The sequence below is a fragment of the Sorex araneus genome, chromosome 10, assembly GCF_027595985.1.
Source record: "Sorex araneus isolate mSorAra2 chromosome 10, mSorAra2.pri, whole genome shotgun sequence".
Taxonomy (NCBI): Eukaryota; Metazoa; Chordata; class Mammalia; order Eulipotyphla; family Soricidae; genus Sorex; species Sorex araneus.
This window is the reverse complement of record NC_073311.1, coordinates 30222617-30240815: the sequence shown is the minus strand read 5'-3', so window position 1 is coordinate 30240815 and position 18199 is coordinate 30222617. Positions and strand designations below refer to the sequence as shown.

The 18199-nt window shown below is 36.6% G+C and overlaps 1 protein-coding gene across 2 annotated transcripts in view; it reads left to right on the top strand.

Moving 5' to 3' along the window:
* KITLG (KIT ligand) overlaps window positions 1–18199 on the top strand; it is an 86712-nt gene that overhangs the window by 54727 nt on the left and 13786 nt on the right. The window contains exons 4-6 of one of the 2 annotated variants that reach the window (XM_004602721.2): window positions 7415–7585; window positions 10061–10220; window positions 10941–11024. In XM_004602721.2, coding sequence (XP_004602778.1) covers window positions 7415–7585; window positions 10061–10220; window positions 10941–11024 — 415 coding nt within the window. The remainder of the gene's footprint in view (window positions 1–7414; window positions 7586–10060; window positions 10221–10940; window positions 11025–18199) is intronic. The other variant, XM_004602724.2, reaches the window with a different exon arrangement.

The following is an 18199-nucleotide window of genomic DNA, read 5'->3' as shown; positions in this document are numbered from 1 at the left end:
AAGAACCTTGTCATTATTCCTGAGACTGAAGGCTTTAAGTGAAGTTCCGGGTTTTTAAGGTCACTGGTGTTCCATCATCTCACCCCATTATATCCATCTCATACACTAGTCATATCTTCTTTTTTGCTTTTTTTGCCTTTTTTGAGGGGTCCACACCCAGTGATGCTTAGGGATTACTCCTGGCGCACTCAGGAATTACTCCTGGCGGTTCTTGTGGCTTCATATGGGTTGCCAGGGATCAAACCCAGGTCAGCCATATGCAAGGCAAATGCTCTACTTGATGTACTATGGCTCCACCCCACGTTAGCCGTATCTTCAGCAATAATTAAAACTGTAGGAAGCTGGGGGCTGGAGTGATAGCACAGCGGGTAGGGCGTTTGCCTTGCACACGGCCAACCCGGGTTCTAATCCCAGCATCCCATATTGTCCCCTGAGCACTGCCAAGGGTAATTTCTGAGTGCAGAGCCAGGAGTAACCCCTGTGCATCGCCGGGTGTGACCCAAAAAGAAAAAAAAAACTGTAGGAAGCTGACATCCTCATTGACCATCACAGATTGAACAAACCCCTTTAGAGAGAGAGAGAAAAAAAAATATGTAGTTCTAAATAGATTAAGTAGTTTGTCTGAAGTCAGAAATTGTGCCAGTAGAAGTGGAACTATACACTGAGCCTATAGCTCATCCCTCTACCTATGCTGATTCTATGTACTGTTTTTTCCGTACTATTCTGGTGTATGGCTCAGGGTATCTTTCAAGTATACCCTGAAAGTAAGGTCATAGAAAAGTATTTCTGTAGTTTGTGCTAATTACTCTTACCATCCGATTGAGGCTCTTCCTCACTTTAATTCAAGCAAAAATAAGTTTGCAAAGTTAGGTGTCTAAACCCAACACCGAGAAACCAAATGATTTAGGAACCAAAATAAAATATCTCATTACAAAATATGAATTATACCAAAGGGACTTAATTTTGGAGTTCTGTGCTGCTCATAGAAGAACACAGTAATTTTCAGAATGGCTTGCTAAGACTGTTTTAAACTTCTCTGTCCATGGAAAATTTGGCCAAAGGAATGTTAACTTTTTAGTGCTAAGAGCAAAAACCAGGAGAGTAAGAAAGTCCAGTCAAGGGCTTAATAGTTCCAGGATGAAATACAACAATCTTCACACAGTTTCCTCTAAGAAAACTTTATTGGACCATTTTTGTTTTTCTTCTTTTTTTTTTAAATTATTTTATTGTGGTATTTACAGTTAAACTACAGACATTTTAATTTTTTTTTTTTGCCTTTTGGGTCACACCCAGCAATGCACAGGGGTCACTCCTGGCTCATGCACTCAGGAATCACCCCTGGCTGTGCTCAGGGGACCATATGGGATGCTGGGATTTGAACCCGGGTCAGCCGCGTGCAAGGCAAACGCCCTACCCGCTGTGCTATCGCTCCAGCCCCAGTGTTTTTCTTCTTGAGTCACACCTAGTGATACACATTCCTGGCTCTGCATTCAGGAATTACCCCTGCCAGTGCTCAGGGGACCATATGGGATGCTGGGAATCGAACCTGGGTCGGCCGCGTGCAAAGCAAATGCCTTACCCGCTGTGCTATCACGCCAGCCCCTATTGGACCATTTTTAGCAGATTATTCATAACAAGCAATATAGAATTAATTATTTCAGCTCTGCTTTGGGGGACATGGTTTGGGATTTAGGATGGAAACATTTGAAATATGTTTATTTCAAATAAACATTTGAAATATGGAGAGTGCAGTGGTAGCACAATTGGTGTTTGAATATTAAATGTAATGAATTGTTGTGAACAACTATAAAAAATTAAATTAGAATTAAATTAAATTAAAAATAAAGAAAGCCCACTAATAGCAATTGACACCTGCTATAATACTTCCATTAGCCTGGTTCTGGACTTACTGAAATGAAGCAGAAAGAGTCATTTATTCCACCCCCCTTAAATCTCTTAATTATCTGAAGGACCAGGGTGTGTGGTTCAGAATGAGACCACATGAGTCATGGTGAGCCTTTAGAAAAAAAAAAATCTTTAGCTCTTGGATTTAAAGAGAGAGAGAGAGAGAGAGAGAGAGAGAGAGAGAGAGAGAGAGAGAGAGAGAGAGAGAGAGAGAGAGAGAGAGACGGACTTGGAAAACCTAACTTCTAATGTGTCTGTTTTAAATGTGTTCTGGGATAAGCTACCTCATTCTTCTAGGCCTTGGTTTTCCCATTTATGAAATTGGTGGGTCTGGACCAGATGGCCCTTTGAGTATTCCTTCCAGACCTGAACTATTGTGATGAATGACATTGATTGCTCAGCCAGGAGATAGATAGGAGAGCACAGCGGAAATAAAGGAATGCTTTGTGCCCTGGGCATTCATACCTCTAATTTTGGCAAGACTGAGGATTGAGACACATTAAAGGAAACAAAACAAAAGCAATCAAGCTGGGCGGTATTGCTGGTAATTAGATTAGTTGGATTAGAAAACAAAGTAAATCACTCCCTGTGAATATCCCTCAGTGGTCTCACAGGGAATGAGCCAGTTTTTCTCCCTGATAATCCTTAATGGATAATTTACTCCAGCAACCCTGCAGATTTCTATCTGAAGGTCTGTACTATAGGGCCACCAAAGGAGCATACCTATATATCTCTGTCAGTGCTACCACAATAGTAGTAGTAGTAGTAGTAGTAGTAGTAGTAGTTAGTAGTAGTAGTAGTAGTAGTAGTGGTGGTAATAGTAGTGCTAAGCACACCTATAAAAAATGGTTATGGTCTATTTAAACAACTTTAGCGTCTAATTCTGTAGCGCTAATGGTGACTGCTTTTGACTCTAGCCAAAGTGGTGTGATGTGTTAAATTCTTTCAAACAATAAATCAGAACAGTTTTTAGAATGACACATGGTATCAGAGAAGAGAAAACAAGACCACCTTGCCAGTTGCACCAATGTTTATAAAATACACAATTGATTTCAGCCAGTGTCTTAAGTGTACATTGCCAATTCTGGAAGGATAGGAGTGTTATCTCACACATTCTATGAAATTAATGTCTCATTTATCTTTTCATCTTAGAGCTTAGATATTTTTATCTTTGGAAGCAGTCATATTCCTGGTTATGTTTAGAATGCTTTGAATTAGTTTCATTTTTATCCTTAACCGTTCAGATGAATCATTAATTTGATGGGTATGATACTTTCAAATACCTAATGCTCTTCAGAGTTGAAGTTTATGATGTTGACACTGGTTTAATTCCTGGCACCCCAGTGGGTTCCTAGACCACCACAAGAAATGACCTCTGAGCTTATAGTCAGAACAAGTCCTGAGCATAGCCATGTGTGGCCCAATAATCAAAAATCAAACAGAAGCTTCCAAGAAAGAATGTAAGAAATTGGAAGTACGGAGCTAAGCAAAGTTCAGGCAAGGCATCCTTGTCAAAGCAAGGACTGTATTGTTTTATGAAGTGTGTCCCTAAAACATGCCCAGGTATCTAAAGACACTCTCTGTTATATATTGCCTCTTTGACATCCTTCAAGGTTTGGTCAACTTGCTTGATCTTTTTGCATTCTTTTAGTAGCAAAACAGAGAACATTATTTATATCTTACATTCTTTAATGAGTGTTGTAAGTTAATATTTACAGAGAGCCACTTAAATTTGAAATGGGCTCTGAAAGATAAGAAATAGCAACAATATTATTAAGAAACTACAATAACATAATAACTACACAAAGAAAGAAATTGCACTTTCTAATTTCATGACCGTTAATCATCCATTTTGAATTGTAATCTTGAAGACCTGAAAAACAGAAACACCTATTATCCCAGAAATGAAATATTTCAGTTCAGTGTTTTTTGTTCTCTTTGCAAATCATTGACTAAATTTAATTAAAAGAAAATACAAAACTGCTGGATGTTCTTGCCAAAACTGGTTCCCTTTCTTGCAGGCAGACAAGTCAGAACTGGCTGATATTTAATATTATTCACTTCAGTTTTATCTTTCAAAAAAATCCAAGAAGGATTTAGGGCTTAGGGGATGTGGCTCGCTGGTAGAGCACATGCCTCGCATGGTCGAAGCTCTAACTTCAATCCCTGGCACCAAAAAATCCATCAATTAATCCCAGGATCTTCAAAAGCAAACATTTGTTTTAACAAAATAATGGGAAAAAAAACTTTGAATCAAAAATACAGTTATTCCCAAGGAAATATGGGAAGAATGACTAATGAATGAAATACAATTCCAAGACTTTCAGAAGTATATTTTTCATCAAGGTCATCCAGAAGTTTGTATCAACTATCAACAATTACCCTGACTTTCAAAAGACAGCTTTTGGGTGGGAGATTCTGGGATTTCCTTGTTTTAACTGTAAGAAATGCTGGGCTTAAGGTTGGGGTTAAAAACTGGACTGGAAAAAGCTGAGTACCGGGGCTGTGGATTTCACTGATGTAAACAAGAGTGTATATGGCCATGCAGAACAGTTATTGTTAAGAACTTGAATGAAGAATGCAAGTATAGAATTATGTTGAAAGCAGAGATAAACAGAAGTGGCAGTTTAAAGAGGCACATAAACAAAATATTTTCTATTTGAATGACAAAAACAAAAAAGGAACCCATTCATTTGAGGCAAAACCCACAGAAACAAAAAGATTGACTTCATTCGAACAAAAGCATTTTATTTGGGTTCTTACAGTACAGTCAGAAAAGTCAAGAGAAAACTAATGAATGAAATACAATTCCAAGACTTTCAGAAGTATATATAGGCAAGGTATTTATATAATAGAGCAATACAAGAGTTTAAAGATGTTAATGGGAATTTGCATGCCACCAAGAAATTTTCACAGTAGGGCATGAACTAATTGGTGGAGACTGTTCTACCTCATAAGTATGATTCAAACTGTATTTACAGTATGTGGTTATACCCCATAGCCTAGGAAACCTGCCTTTGCTGATAGGACTATCTGAAGGGAATTATCACTGCCTAAAAAGAGGGAAACTTGGAGTAGATTAGCCCAGAGGAAAGACTGACAGTTTGGAAAGAGCCTTGTTAATGATGCAAATATATGAACTGAAGATAAGCATTGATTTAACAAAACAAAGAATCCATTCTGAACAGACTTTGGAAACAGTACCCTTTGAGAACTTTGTTGAGGGTTGAATTAAATTGCTTAATTGAACTAATTCCAATTGAGATTTTGTTTATTCTCCTTATCTAAAGTCATAGCCAACAATCCTAACAGTTTTGAATGGCATTCCATGATTCCAGGAATTGGGGTTTACCTATTTACAGATTAACCAGTTTCCTTTGGGGCAGTATTATATTAAGACTGTTCTATTAAATAAATTCAAAACTGCACTTTTATCATTTAGAGTAAACAAATTAGTTGGCCATGCCGTACAATAATATTCTGCTGGTGAGTAGAGACTTGGAGCTCAGTGATTTGATTGGTTTTTCCTGTCATTAGTTATTCCTTATGATTATATCTTTATCATAATAGGAGTTATATTGAAAAATTTATTTGAATGAGTCGTCTATTTTTATTTCCTGTCCTTAATATTATCTTTCTTTTTCTCACTGTAACCTTTTAGCATTAAAAGAAATCCAGCTTCATTTAATATTAAAAATACAATGTACATGAATTTAAGACTACAAATAATAGTTTATGTAATATCATGTTAATCTTGAAAATAATTAAATTTCATCTGAATATAATAAGATTTTTTTCCTAATCATCTAAAATTTATTGAACCCAGACATTTAGAGTATGTCTGCAAACCACACCCTTTTAAAGCCAAATTCAGTCTTTGCTTCATTTTGTATGGACTGCCAGCCAGCTGGGATTGGCTTTTTATCAATGAACATTTGCAGTCTATTTGTTTGATGGAGAGTGGTGATTTTGAACCAAGCAAAGCAAAGGTTTACTCACAATAAACCTTACTGGCAGGTCCATATGACAAAGGAAATTATATTCAAACACTATGCTAAAAATTACATTCAGGTGTTACATTTTGTAGTGGAAATTTTCTTGCTCTTTTATAAATATATCCATGTCATATTTTTGCTTGACTCTTGGCAAGCTAAATTTAGATTATTTACTACCTGGGCATTCACAGAAAGAATGTGGATCCCTGATAAAGAGTATTCTTTTTCTCATTTATTCATTGTTTTATTCACTTGTACTTTAGTCAGTCAACAAATAGGTTTTGAGTAACTTCATATATTAGACACTAGAGATAAGGTGGGGAACAAGATTTTATAAAAAGACTTTTTAAAAAACTAAGGATATTTGGATTATGTACATTATTCCCTCATAATAAGGGACAAACTTCACTTTCTAATTCCCATGCTGTAGCTAGAAAAAGTGATATCCTGGGGCTGGAGTGATAGTACAGTGGGTAGGGCGTTTGCATTGCACGCGGCCGACCTAGGTTCGATTCCCAGCATCCCATATGGTCCCCCGAGCACCGCCAGGAGTAATTCCTGAACGCCTGAGCCAGGAGTAAGCCCTGTGCATTGCCGGGTGTGATCCACAATGCAAAAATAAAAATCAAAAAAGTGATATCCAGAGAATTTATAAGATTTTTCTTGAGTCTCTTGGTCCAGAATTAAACTCATTTCTGCTCCCGGGTTTGAGCTTCTAACCAGGGATCAATACTATTTTCAGGGACCACATTTCACTATGTCTTGAAGTTTTTAACCAGTGTTCGAAAAAAATTCTAAACAGTATGTACATTTTCACTTGCCCTTTTCCACTCCCCATTGGACAGTTTCCCCCTCTCCACTCCCCCTCCCACCCCCATGCCAACAAATTGCATAGATTATGCTGTCACTAAGGGAGGAAAAATGTTGCTCTTTAAGACAATATTTCTGATTGAACGAGGAGTATTTTTTCTATTTTGTGTTGTTATGCACTCATGAATTCACCTCCAAATAAGTCTTGAAATCTGTCAAGCATTTTAGGACAAATAAGCTGATTTAAATCTGCTGTTTCCATTGGTAATCCAGTTCATCCAACTACTGCAAATTCTCCCTTGAGGAGAAGGACTCCATGCTCATTAAATTTTTGTAACCCTCTCTGTTTACAGCTCCTTTAAGTACACAGTGAGTAAAAAATAAACAACCTGCTATAGAATTACATTCCAAGAATACTTGGACATTGTCAAGGGTAAGAGTGTCTCTTTCTTCTCTTGATTTACGTCCATGGAAGAGCTAAATCTTTACCATCAGTGAGTGCTTCCTTCTGATCTTTATGTAGTCATATCTTTTGAAACAGGATGTGAGATTTTTTGTTAAAACACAAGAACTGACCTGTTTAGACATAAGGAAATCCATTGTCCAGCAGTCAATGCCTGAGTCACAGATGACTTTGAAGGGTGCTCTGAGTTTATTGTACTTAAAATAGAAGCTTTATTGTCCTTTCTTTCGATTTCTTGCAGCCTAGTCATTGTTGGATAAGCGAGATGGTGGAACAGTTGTCAACCAGTTTGACTGATCTTCTGGACAAGTTTTCAGCTATTTCTGAAGGCTTGAGTAATTATTCTATCATAAACAAACTTGTGAAAATAGTGGATGACCTTGTGATGTGCGTGGAAGACACTTCACTTAAGGTAATATTTATTGGGATTTACTAGATGTTTGGTGGGTATGGGGTGAAGGCATCTTGTGTGATTCATATTTTTTCAAACCTATATTCATATCATTTTAAAATGTTCTTTAGGACTGGAGAGACAGCTTAGCAGCAAAGTGTGTGCCTTATATGTATGAAAACTGGGTTCAATCATTGAATCTCTAGCACCACCACAAAAAAGAAGAAAGAAAGGAAAAAGAAAAGATTAAGAGGAAGACAGAAAATAGGTGTTTGCAATTTGAAATGTATATTAGGACCTAAATGTCATTATTTCATATGGAAATCAAGTTTATTCACACCATGAGTAAAAACTTCCCTGGTGATATCTTTAATTTGCTAAGTGACACTTTCATAACCTTCTTATTAGTTTTCAGATGTTTCTCTTTAAATGAAGAATTGTGTATGATGAGCACTTTCACTGAACCCATTATCTATAGCAACCGTATCACAAAAAAGAAGGGCATTTTGGTGTCTCCAAGTAATTTGATGAGTATGTATCACCAACTTCAGGATATTGATGAAGCAGTTCTTTAGGTTGGAAGCATACTGAAGAAGCAGTGTGCCTCTGAGCCCAAGAGAAAATCCTTGAAGTTCGATTCTGTCACTAGTTAGCCTGTCAACATAACCCTTCTCTGCTCATTTTCTTTAAGCCTAAAATGGGAATAAGTGAAAAACTCCATCACATGAGGTTATGGTAAATAATTCACAATGAAAGCACACTTCTGACTAAGAATCTTATTAACTTATTTTGTCTGTTTAGTTATTGTTTTATAACACTGCATTTTAGGAAACAGGCTTTGCATAGAGTTTACAAGTTAAAGTTTAGCTTGTGGTCTTCTCGAAGTTTAAACCTCAAGGTTTTAGACATAAGTCAGTAATGTTGTCCCCAACCCCTTTATCCTTGTCCAAATTCCAGCTACTCTTTTAAGATCCAGCTTCTGTCCCTTTTGTGTTCTCCAAATCTAGGAGTCTTATCATGCTAATTAACTTAATTGCTCTATATTATCACATCTCTTGTTTTACTTTTTAATTTCTGAATCAGAAATATATAATTAATAACTCTTTTATGGTTAACATCTCTTCTGATATCATATTCATACATATACTATGCTGAGGACATTGGGTAAGGAGAAGTCACAAAAAAAGTAGGTTATTTCAGTTAAGGAATGTGTCAGCAAACAGCAGTGTGTTCACTACTTACAGGACATAGTATGCTCAGTAAATGAGGATGTTAGGACAAATATTTCAAATACCAAAGAATATTCATTTACAAGTTATATCACTTTGCTTGGTACCCAGTAATTAATATAATGTAGTATTGATTTCTCAATTGTATTAGAGATTGAGTTATATACAGATATATATCATGATGTTATCTATAAAGTATAATGTAATATAGAGAACTACATGACAAGTGTTACCTAGGGTTTTAACATTTATTAGCTGCTTTTAAAGGTAACTGTGATCTATGAATTCCTTAAGTATAGCTTTGATTCATTTGTGAGACTTTATAAAAATGAATCATACTTCCAATTTGTTAATTTAGTTATTTCACTCAACAATATGCTTATAAACATATTGTGTACACTGCTCTCCAAGTTTCACCACTTACAGAATATTCTTTTGGTTGAATATGCTACTATTTATTGTCATTCTCCTGTTGATTATTTGTTTTATAAACACCACTGCTAAGAGCTGAAGACATAACTCAGCAATAGGGCACTTACCATGCATGTGTGAGGCCCTAGTTTCAATCCTTGGCACAGCTAAAGTAAATAAGAAATACTGTTTTTAAGAGATGTGCCTGTGGTATTTAAATGCAAGGATTTCACATACTCCTTACGTTGGTGTGATATTTCTGGGTTATAGGATGGTTATACGTCCAGCTTAACTATATAATAACAAATATTTCACTTTACATTATTCTATCAATATATACAAGTCCCCATAGCTGTGTGCTAACCAATATTTAGTATCACCATTTTTATTATTTTAATTATTATAAGCCTTTGGTTTATTAAAATGAATATCATTTTCTTGATAACCTATAAGGAACTATGTCTCTAGCTGATGATGTAGCTCCATCATAGAGCACTACCTTGCATGTGTGAGGCCCTTCCTTAGACATCTCACTGAGCAAGGGAGGAGGGAGGGAAGGAGGTAAAGAGGAAGGGAAGGAAGGAAGGGAGGATGAAATTGTTAATGTGATTGTTATGCCAGTCACTTTACTTTATCCCCATGGCCATTACCATTCCTTTCCTTTTATTAATTATTGAAGCTTAGACTGAATTAGGTAAGATCATTGTTTGTAGAATCAATAGAATCAATTTGAATTATGTGTGTTAGGAGAATTATTGTTAGTTTTATTTCAATCATTGAAGGACACATTTATAGTCTAATACATTGTGAGCAGTGAAGTTTGTAGATTGAAAAGTATAACCTTATTTTCTTCTAGATTATAAAAAAGTCATTGAAGAGCCGAGAAACCAGGAAGTTTACTCCTGCAGAATTCTTTAGAATTTTTAATAAATCCATTGATGCCTTCAAGGACTTGGAGATGGTGACATCTAAAACTAGTGAATGTGTGTTTTCTTCAACATCGAGTCCTGAAAAAGGTAATAATAGTCATTTATAATTAAAATATAAAAAGCAAGCATGAATCATTTATGTGTAGGTAAGACTCTATCTGACGCAAACATATGTGTAGGTAGAGAAAGAGGTATGTCTGTTTGCATGTCTAACATGAAAGCAAATGTCAATGACATGAAAGAAATAATGGTAATAGAGTTACTGATTTTGAAATCTAATCAACATTTATTATTTTCAAATTAAGGAATTGTGTGAGTAAATAATAATGGGATAATTGCTCTTTTTTTCTTAATTTGATATTTGCTTATGATGAACAAATTATATTATCTTTACTTTCAGTCTTCTTAATGTCCCCTTCTCAAGTCTTTTCCTTCAGGGTCTAACACTAACCATGAATTCTCATCCTCACTGATTACTCTATCTTTAGAATCTTCTTCCCCTCACCGGGTCTTTATAACACAAAGTCTAAATTTCATGATTTTTTTTTAATGATTGATTGCCAATGCTTTGTATTATTTGTGACTATTAATAATTCCAGGCAAAGAATCTTTGTCCTCCAAGGTTACTGTGGTGAAGTTTTTAGTAAAAAATAGAATAGGGACCAGGATGAAATAAATAGGAACTGAGTAACCTAGATCTGGGAGGAGACCTGGAGCATGCTCTGATATTGCACTTCGCCTTTTGGGAACTCTGTAATTTATGTAACTCGACAATGCAACACTGACACATTATTGCTTTCTATTTAGATTCCAGAGTCAGTGTCACAAAACCATTTATGTTACCCCCTGTTGCAGCCAGCTCTCTTAGGAATGACAGCAGTAGCAGTAATAGTAAGTACATGTATCTGATTTAATGCATGCATGGCTCCAATTAGCATCTATAGGAGTATTGCATGGGCTTTAAAGGCAACTTTTTAAATGATTATTATTAATATGATTCTGTTATAGTTCTTCCTGGTATGATCTTTTGGGAAATTAAATATTAGGGATCTAGAAATGGGTTTCCCTGCAGCTTGAGATAATGTTTAGAGAATTAAGTCAATACATGTTCTGCTAAGATTATTTTAAATAAGGCATGGAATTACTTTTAGAAATATGATTTGATTCTTTGTAGCATTAAAATATAGTTCATGTAAAATTTGCTTGACAAAAACATGAAGCTTTCAGATGGAAAAGACAAATGTTAGTTGCATCAAATTCCAAGGAATTTTTTTCAGTTTGGTAATAATTCTTTATTTACTGTCATTTGTTTGAAAATATATTGTTATTTTACTACATTACATATTGCAGGAAAAAAGTTTCTTTGCTCAAAAACTAAATTTTTAGGAATCTTTTATTCCTCTTTTCAAGTCCAGGCAAAGTGCTTTAAGAAGTTATTGGATTTCCATATATTCTGAACCTTGAGTCTCATGACAGCTAGAATTTAAAATTCCTAATAACATAACACATCAGATCTATAAAGTTTTGAAAAGGGACTTTAAATGTGTTATTCAATTAAGGTTTTTTCCTTGCTAACGAGTTTATTGATATTATCAAAGAAGCATTTTACAGCCTCTTATTTATATTTATATTTGATTGATTTTTACTCTTAATTTTCTTTCTTCTACTTTTGGTTTAATTTGCTCTACTTTTCTTGCTTCCAATGTTATTAATGTAGGAAAAATAGATCACAGGTTTTAAAGCACTCTTTTTCTGATAGAATTTAAAGGAGGGGAGGGGTAGTGCTGGAGCAATAGTAGATTGGGTAGGGAATTTGCCTTGCATGCTTTTGACCTGGGATGGATCCCGAACACTTCTTATCATCTGTGATCCCCTGAATCCCACCAGGGGTGATCCCTGAATGAAGAGCCAGGAGTGAGTCCTAAGAATTCCTGGTGTAGCCCACAAATAAAAGAAGAAAGAAGAGAAAAGGAGGAGGAGGAGGAGGAGGAAGAGGAAGAAAGAACAAGAAGGAGAAAAGAAGGAGAGGAAGAAGAGGAAGAAGAAGAAGAAGAAGAAGAAGAAGAAGAAGAAGAAGAAGAAGAAGAAGAAGAAGAAGAAGAAGAAGAAGAAGAAGAAGAAGAAGAAGAAGAAGAAGAAGAAGAAAAAGAAGAAGAAAAGGGGGAGGATGAAGAAGAAAAGAAGGGAGGATGAGGAGGGAGGATGAAAAGGAGGAAGAGAAAGAGCAAGGGGAAGAAGAGGAGGAGGAGGAAGAGGAGGAGAAAGAGGCGGAAGAGGAGGAAAAGGAGGAGGAGGAGGATTTAAAGGTTTTAATTGGACTATCTCACACATCTTGACTGTTGTATTTTTCTTACCATTTCTTTAAAGCTATTTTAAATTTTTCCTTGCAATTTCTTAAACTCATGAGTAAAAGTAGACTGATGCGATGCAATGTGGTTTTTCTAGATATCATGTTTCTAAACTTTTTGTCAAAGAGCATACAGTCTCTCTTTTGGCATGTTTTGAGACTCATTATATAGCATTGATCAAAATGGTTGAGCTTTGCATTTTTTTTAAACTTGTCATTGTCTTCAGTCTAGTTGGTACTTTTACTGGATATGTCTTTCTGGGTTAACAAACTTTCTTCTTTCAGTCATTGTCTACCTTCTGATGTTTCTGAACGAAGGGCAGCTAACATTTGCATTGTGTTTTTCTGTGTATGTGCTGGTTCATTTTTCTCCTGCCTTCTTTCAAAACTTTTTTCTGCTAAACAATTTAATTAAGATATGCTTAAGAGGGTTTTTGTTTGTTTGTTTTTCTTTTTGGGTTACACCCGGCGATGCTCAGGGGTTACTCCTGGCTCTGAACTCAGGATTTACACCTGGCAGTGCTCGGGGGACCATATGGGATGCTGGGAATTGAACCCAGGTTGGCCACATGCAAGGCAAACGCTCTACCTGCCGTGCTATCGCTCCAGCTCCAAGAGGGGGTTTTGTTTGCGTTTATCTTTCTTGTCACTTGTCATCCCTCTTAGTTCTTTCAGTTTAACTTTCTGCAAAATTTGGAAATATTTCAGCCATATCTTTTTCATTTTTTTTAATTTGAATTAAGTTCCCCCTCCGTCTGTGACACTAATCACTTTGGATGTTTCATAGTGTATCACACTTCACAGTGGTTATGTTCAGCGTTTTTGCTGTTGCTGTTTGTTTGGGGCCATACCCAGCATTGCTTATGTAACCCAGGTTACTCTTGACTCTACATTCAGCAATTACTCCTGGCGGTGCTTGGGGAGCTATATGGGATCTTGAATATCGAACCCAGGCTGGCCACGTGGAAGGCATGTTCTTTACCCACTCTATCTCTTTCAGCCTCTATGTTCAGTTTTTTTAAATCTCTTTTATCTATTCCTCAAAATGAAAAACATAAGTGCTTATGTTTTCCCTTAATTCTTTATTTTGTTTTATGTTTCTGGACCATACTTCATGGTGCTTAAGGAGCATTAATGACATTGTGGGGCACATATGCAATGCCTGAGATCAATCCAGAGCTAGCCATATGAAAGAGTCTTAACCCCTGTGCTAGCTTGCTGGCTCTAAATTCCTTTCTTCTGCCTTCTCTAACTCATATTTTTCATCCAGTAAGTTTTTCTAAACATTGAAATATTTTAAATTAAGCCTTTTAAAGAGCAGCTTAAGGGTCACAGCAAGATTGAAAGGAAGCTACAGAAATTTCCCACAAAAAATTTCTCTCTCCCTCTACATGTGTGGCCTCCTGTGTGACCAACTTCCCACACCAGGGTAGCTAATTTCATACAACTAATAAATCTACAAGGACACAAAAGTATTACCTAAATCCCATAGAGTATCTCATATTTGTTCACGATATTATACATTTTATGTGTTGGATTCTATGCATTGTCAGATTTCCATTTGATTCTTTGTATATTTTTCTGCTGAGATTTTCTATCCACATACTCTTTATGAAATTACTTTCTTTTTGATCTTTGGATAGAGATATTATAGCTATCCTAAAGATCTTATTTCCTAATATCAATATGCATTTCATCTCAGGGTTGGCTTTACTGTCTGATTTTGTCTCATTTTTATTATGAACTGTTTCCCTTCTGATGACTAATAATTTTAAAATATATGCTAGATAGCATGAGTAGTATGTTGTCAAGTATGAAGATTTTGTATGTTGAATTTGGTTCTTATAAGCAATTTGGCTATTCGTGGATCAGTACCTTCAGTACCTTCTTTCACAGGTTTGTTATTAAACGTTCTTGGATTAGGAAGAATATTTTTCGTCTTTTAAAAATTTTTCATGATCTCCTTTCTAAGGTGGATATCATATGACATAATCTCTCAAATGCTAAGGAAGTCCCTTCATTCTTATGTGTGTGTATGTCTGGAGTGAGGCTGGGGGTGCCAGGGATTTAGTCAGAACCTAATGCATACAGAGCATGAACTTTTTCACTGAAGCTCTATCCCTAACCTTAGTTCCTCCATTTTTGCTTGTCTCTGAATGACAAACAAGGTCTCTGTTCAAATCATTCTTAATGGCTATGTATTACAGTTTGTCCCTGTGCATGTGAACCTTATTCAACTACCAACTTAGGGAGATTCCCCCAGTGATTTCAGCTGCTTCTTCTCTACACAACAGTCCTCCACCCCTGAACACACACACACACACACACACACACACACACACACACAAAGAGATATAACCTTGTCCCATCTACACATCTTTGCAATGTCAAGAACCTTAAACTTCAATGTCTTATTCTAATTCCTTTCTTGCTGGGGTGGGGAAAAAATCATCCAAAGGTGCCCAGGGGCCACTTAACTCAGTGCTGTTAAGGTAGGGGCATATAGTGTCGCATCAAACCAGGACCTTGTGCATGCAATGCATGAGCTCCAGCCTGTGAAATATCTCCCCAAATTCCATTTCGGATTCTTTAAGTGAGAATGCTGAGCCCTAGTGATTCTCTCTTCCATGTCTCAGCCTGAAAGGACTTCTCAGTCAGAAAATCAAAACAGTCTTGACCTCCCTGTGTGCTGGTCCTCTCTCCTGATGATAGTCATATGTTGCCTGATGGGTAATCACTGAAAATAATTGCCACAAATAATGTGTCTAATAAGTATTTTAGTTGAAAAACTCATCTGTAAAGTTACTTCTCTGTGTTTTAAAATACAAACTGAATGTTCAACAGCTGTCTCGTCTGTATGCCTCTAAATCTGAAGGTACTTTGTTTAATTGCAAAGTCATTGACCAGTCTTGCTTTTACTTTTCTTCTATTCTTGGACAAGTGGTGTCACTCATGAATATGGCACACTGATACATATGCAGAAAACTACTTTTCATTGAGCTTTGTTCTCATGAGAGGCTAATTAAATACTAAAATACTCATAACATAGTACATTATATTCATGATAGTAGAAGCATGTACATATTTCATCTATAAAATAAAAGAGGGTTTTTTTTGAGAAGTAGAGTGAAGGAAATTAGGAGAAAACATGTAAAGCTATCAAAGATAAGAGTTTAAAAAGTAACTCTTCTGGATGAAAGACCATATGCAGAGAATATTTCAGAGATGGATTGTATATAGAAGAGTTATGGGATATTATAAAAATATACAAGTTGTCTACCGGAAATTATATTTTCAAAGTAACATCTTTTATACTATGCTAAAAGGACATTTTAAAAAATGTTTAAAGTTGATATTTTTGCAGATGGTATTTAAATCATATGGAAAGAAGACCTTACTTAGATATAACCTTACAGATCTTCTAAAATACAGTTTTAAAGGGCTGGAGTGATAGTCCAGCTGGTTGGGTGCTTGTCTTGCACATAGCTGACGTGGCTTTCATTCCTGATACCCCATGTAGTCCCCCAAGCTTACTAGGAGTGATCCCTGAGCACAGCCTGGCATAGTCCTAAAAACAGAACAAAAATACAGTCTTGAATTAAACTACCTGGATTCATATCCCCATTCTAGCAAGATCCAGGTTCATAGCTATGGTGTTCAGAAAAAGATTTGGTCTGAAAGGACCTCAAGAAATCACAACACAGCACAGTGTGTGTATGTGTGTGTGTGTGTGTGTGTGATGTGTTGTGAGCATTCTTTATTTATACAGATGTTGGGTATTAGTCAAAGTAAATAAGTCAGTTTCTACTAAAATTATTTTATAATAATAAGATACAATTAACAGAATAACAACTGAGGAATTTGGGATTAACTCAGATCTTGTCCAGATGAGCTCCCCCTGCCACACAAGGTTCCTGTGGGTAATATTTACATAAAAGCAAAGCTTTTTTTTTGGCTGACTTGGGCTTAGGTTTTAGGTAGTGCTCATATGATCTTCGAGGCATGCAATTAAAAATATATTGATCCCTCATGGGTGGCAGTGGTGTTAGGGGTCAGCCCCTGGTCCAAGCTGATGGCACCATTTTTCTCTCTTTATGAGAAGGATGGAAATAGCATTGGAGGCCTTTCTGGTAAACCTTTTGCATTGACAAGAGAGATTGGTAGCTGACCCATAGAAGAGGAGACATTTAGTTCCTGGGACCCATCTCTAGGCAGCCTTTACTAGGGCACTTTCCTGCTGAAGAGCATCGCCTGCAAGCTCGTCATCTACAGTTGTTAGTCCAGTTCCAGGACTTTCTATGCTAGGGTGGAACTTTTAAAGTTAAAATGTTAAAAAGGGAGAGTGAGGTGAACCATCCTTGGATCTCCCCTCCAGCATAACTTGAAGACGTTCTCTTGGGAACTGTCCCCATGGGAGAAAGATGTTGAGTTGGGGAATTCCAGAATGCCTCACTCTTTGGTCCAGTGGTTTTTGACCTTTTTACCCTAAGGACCAGTGTAGATCTAAGGACCTATGGTGAAAATCGCTGCTCTCGTAAGCTCCTTCTGCTTGTTGCTTGTGGTTGTAGTCTTTCCTCTGATCAGAACAACTCAAGATTTGGCTTCTGGAGAGAACAGAAAGAACAGGGTGCTGGGTGTTTTGAATCCTGGACACTTTTTACCAAAGTGTAATGGAATACTCCATAGCACTGTCCCAGCTTGTTAGCCTGCCAGTGGGATTTGGAGACAAATATAAATTGGTTTTGAATATTGTCTCTGTATGCTTTAGTGAGGGCCCATGATAGAGGTCATCTGGTTGAATCTTCAGTGAGTCAGCAATTTCAACAGACAGGATGGGAGTGACAAGGAGGAGAATTTAAACTTTAATAGTCAAAATATTTCTAGGAAATGTAATAAAGAGTCATAACATTATGGAAATTGCTAGTATCTCTGAGTTCCTATTCTCACAGTAGGTTATTCTATAAATGGTAGCTCCATAACAGACTACCACATATAATCTCATATAAACTCAAAATAGCTACTTTATTGTAATACTAGAATTATTTAATTGTGCCAAATCTAATTTTTAACTCAGTCTTATTTTGGTGTGAGAACATTTCACTGAGTTCCAACTTATGATGCCTAAAACATATTTCCTCTGTGAATGTAGGATGTGGAGTGGATCTTCAGGATTTAACTCAAGAGACAGTAGGTAGTGCGTTTGCATGAGGCCAACCTGGGCTCAATTCCTCCATCCCTCTGGGAGAGCCTGGCAAGCTACTGAGAGTATCCTGCCTACACAGCAGAGCCTGGCAAGCTACCTGTGGCGTACTTGATATGACAAAAACAGTAACAACAAGTCTCACAAAGGAGACATTACTGGTGCCCACTCAAGCAAATCACTAAACAACAGGACAACAGTGCTTCAGTGCTACAGTGTGCTACAGTGCTGTGTGAATAGAAAACTCCATTTAAAGACCTGGTTCCTCTGCCTTTATACTATGCATGCACCATTAACTGCTCCTGATCCAAAACAAAAACATACATACATATATATCAGCATATATAAACTATTACTAGAACTTTTTTTGAAACACAGGGATCATAGAATTAGTGAAATTCCTACTTTCCTATTATAAAACATGGGAAATGGGCAGTTCTTATCACTACTGTATATAGGGTTTGTTTTCTACCCCTCAGAATAAATCTGCTGCCTTATTTTTCCTGTGTGCATGTTTCT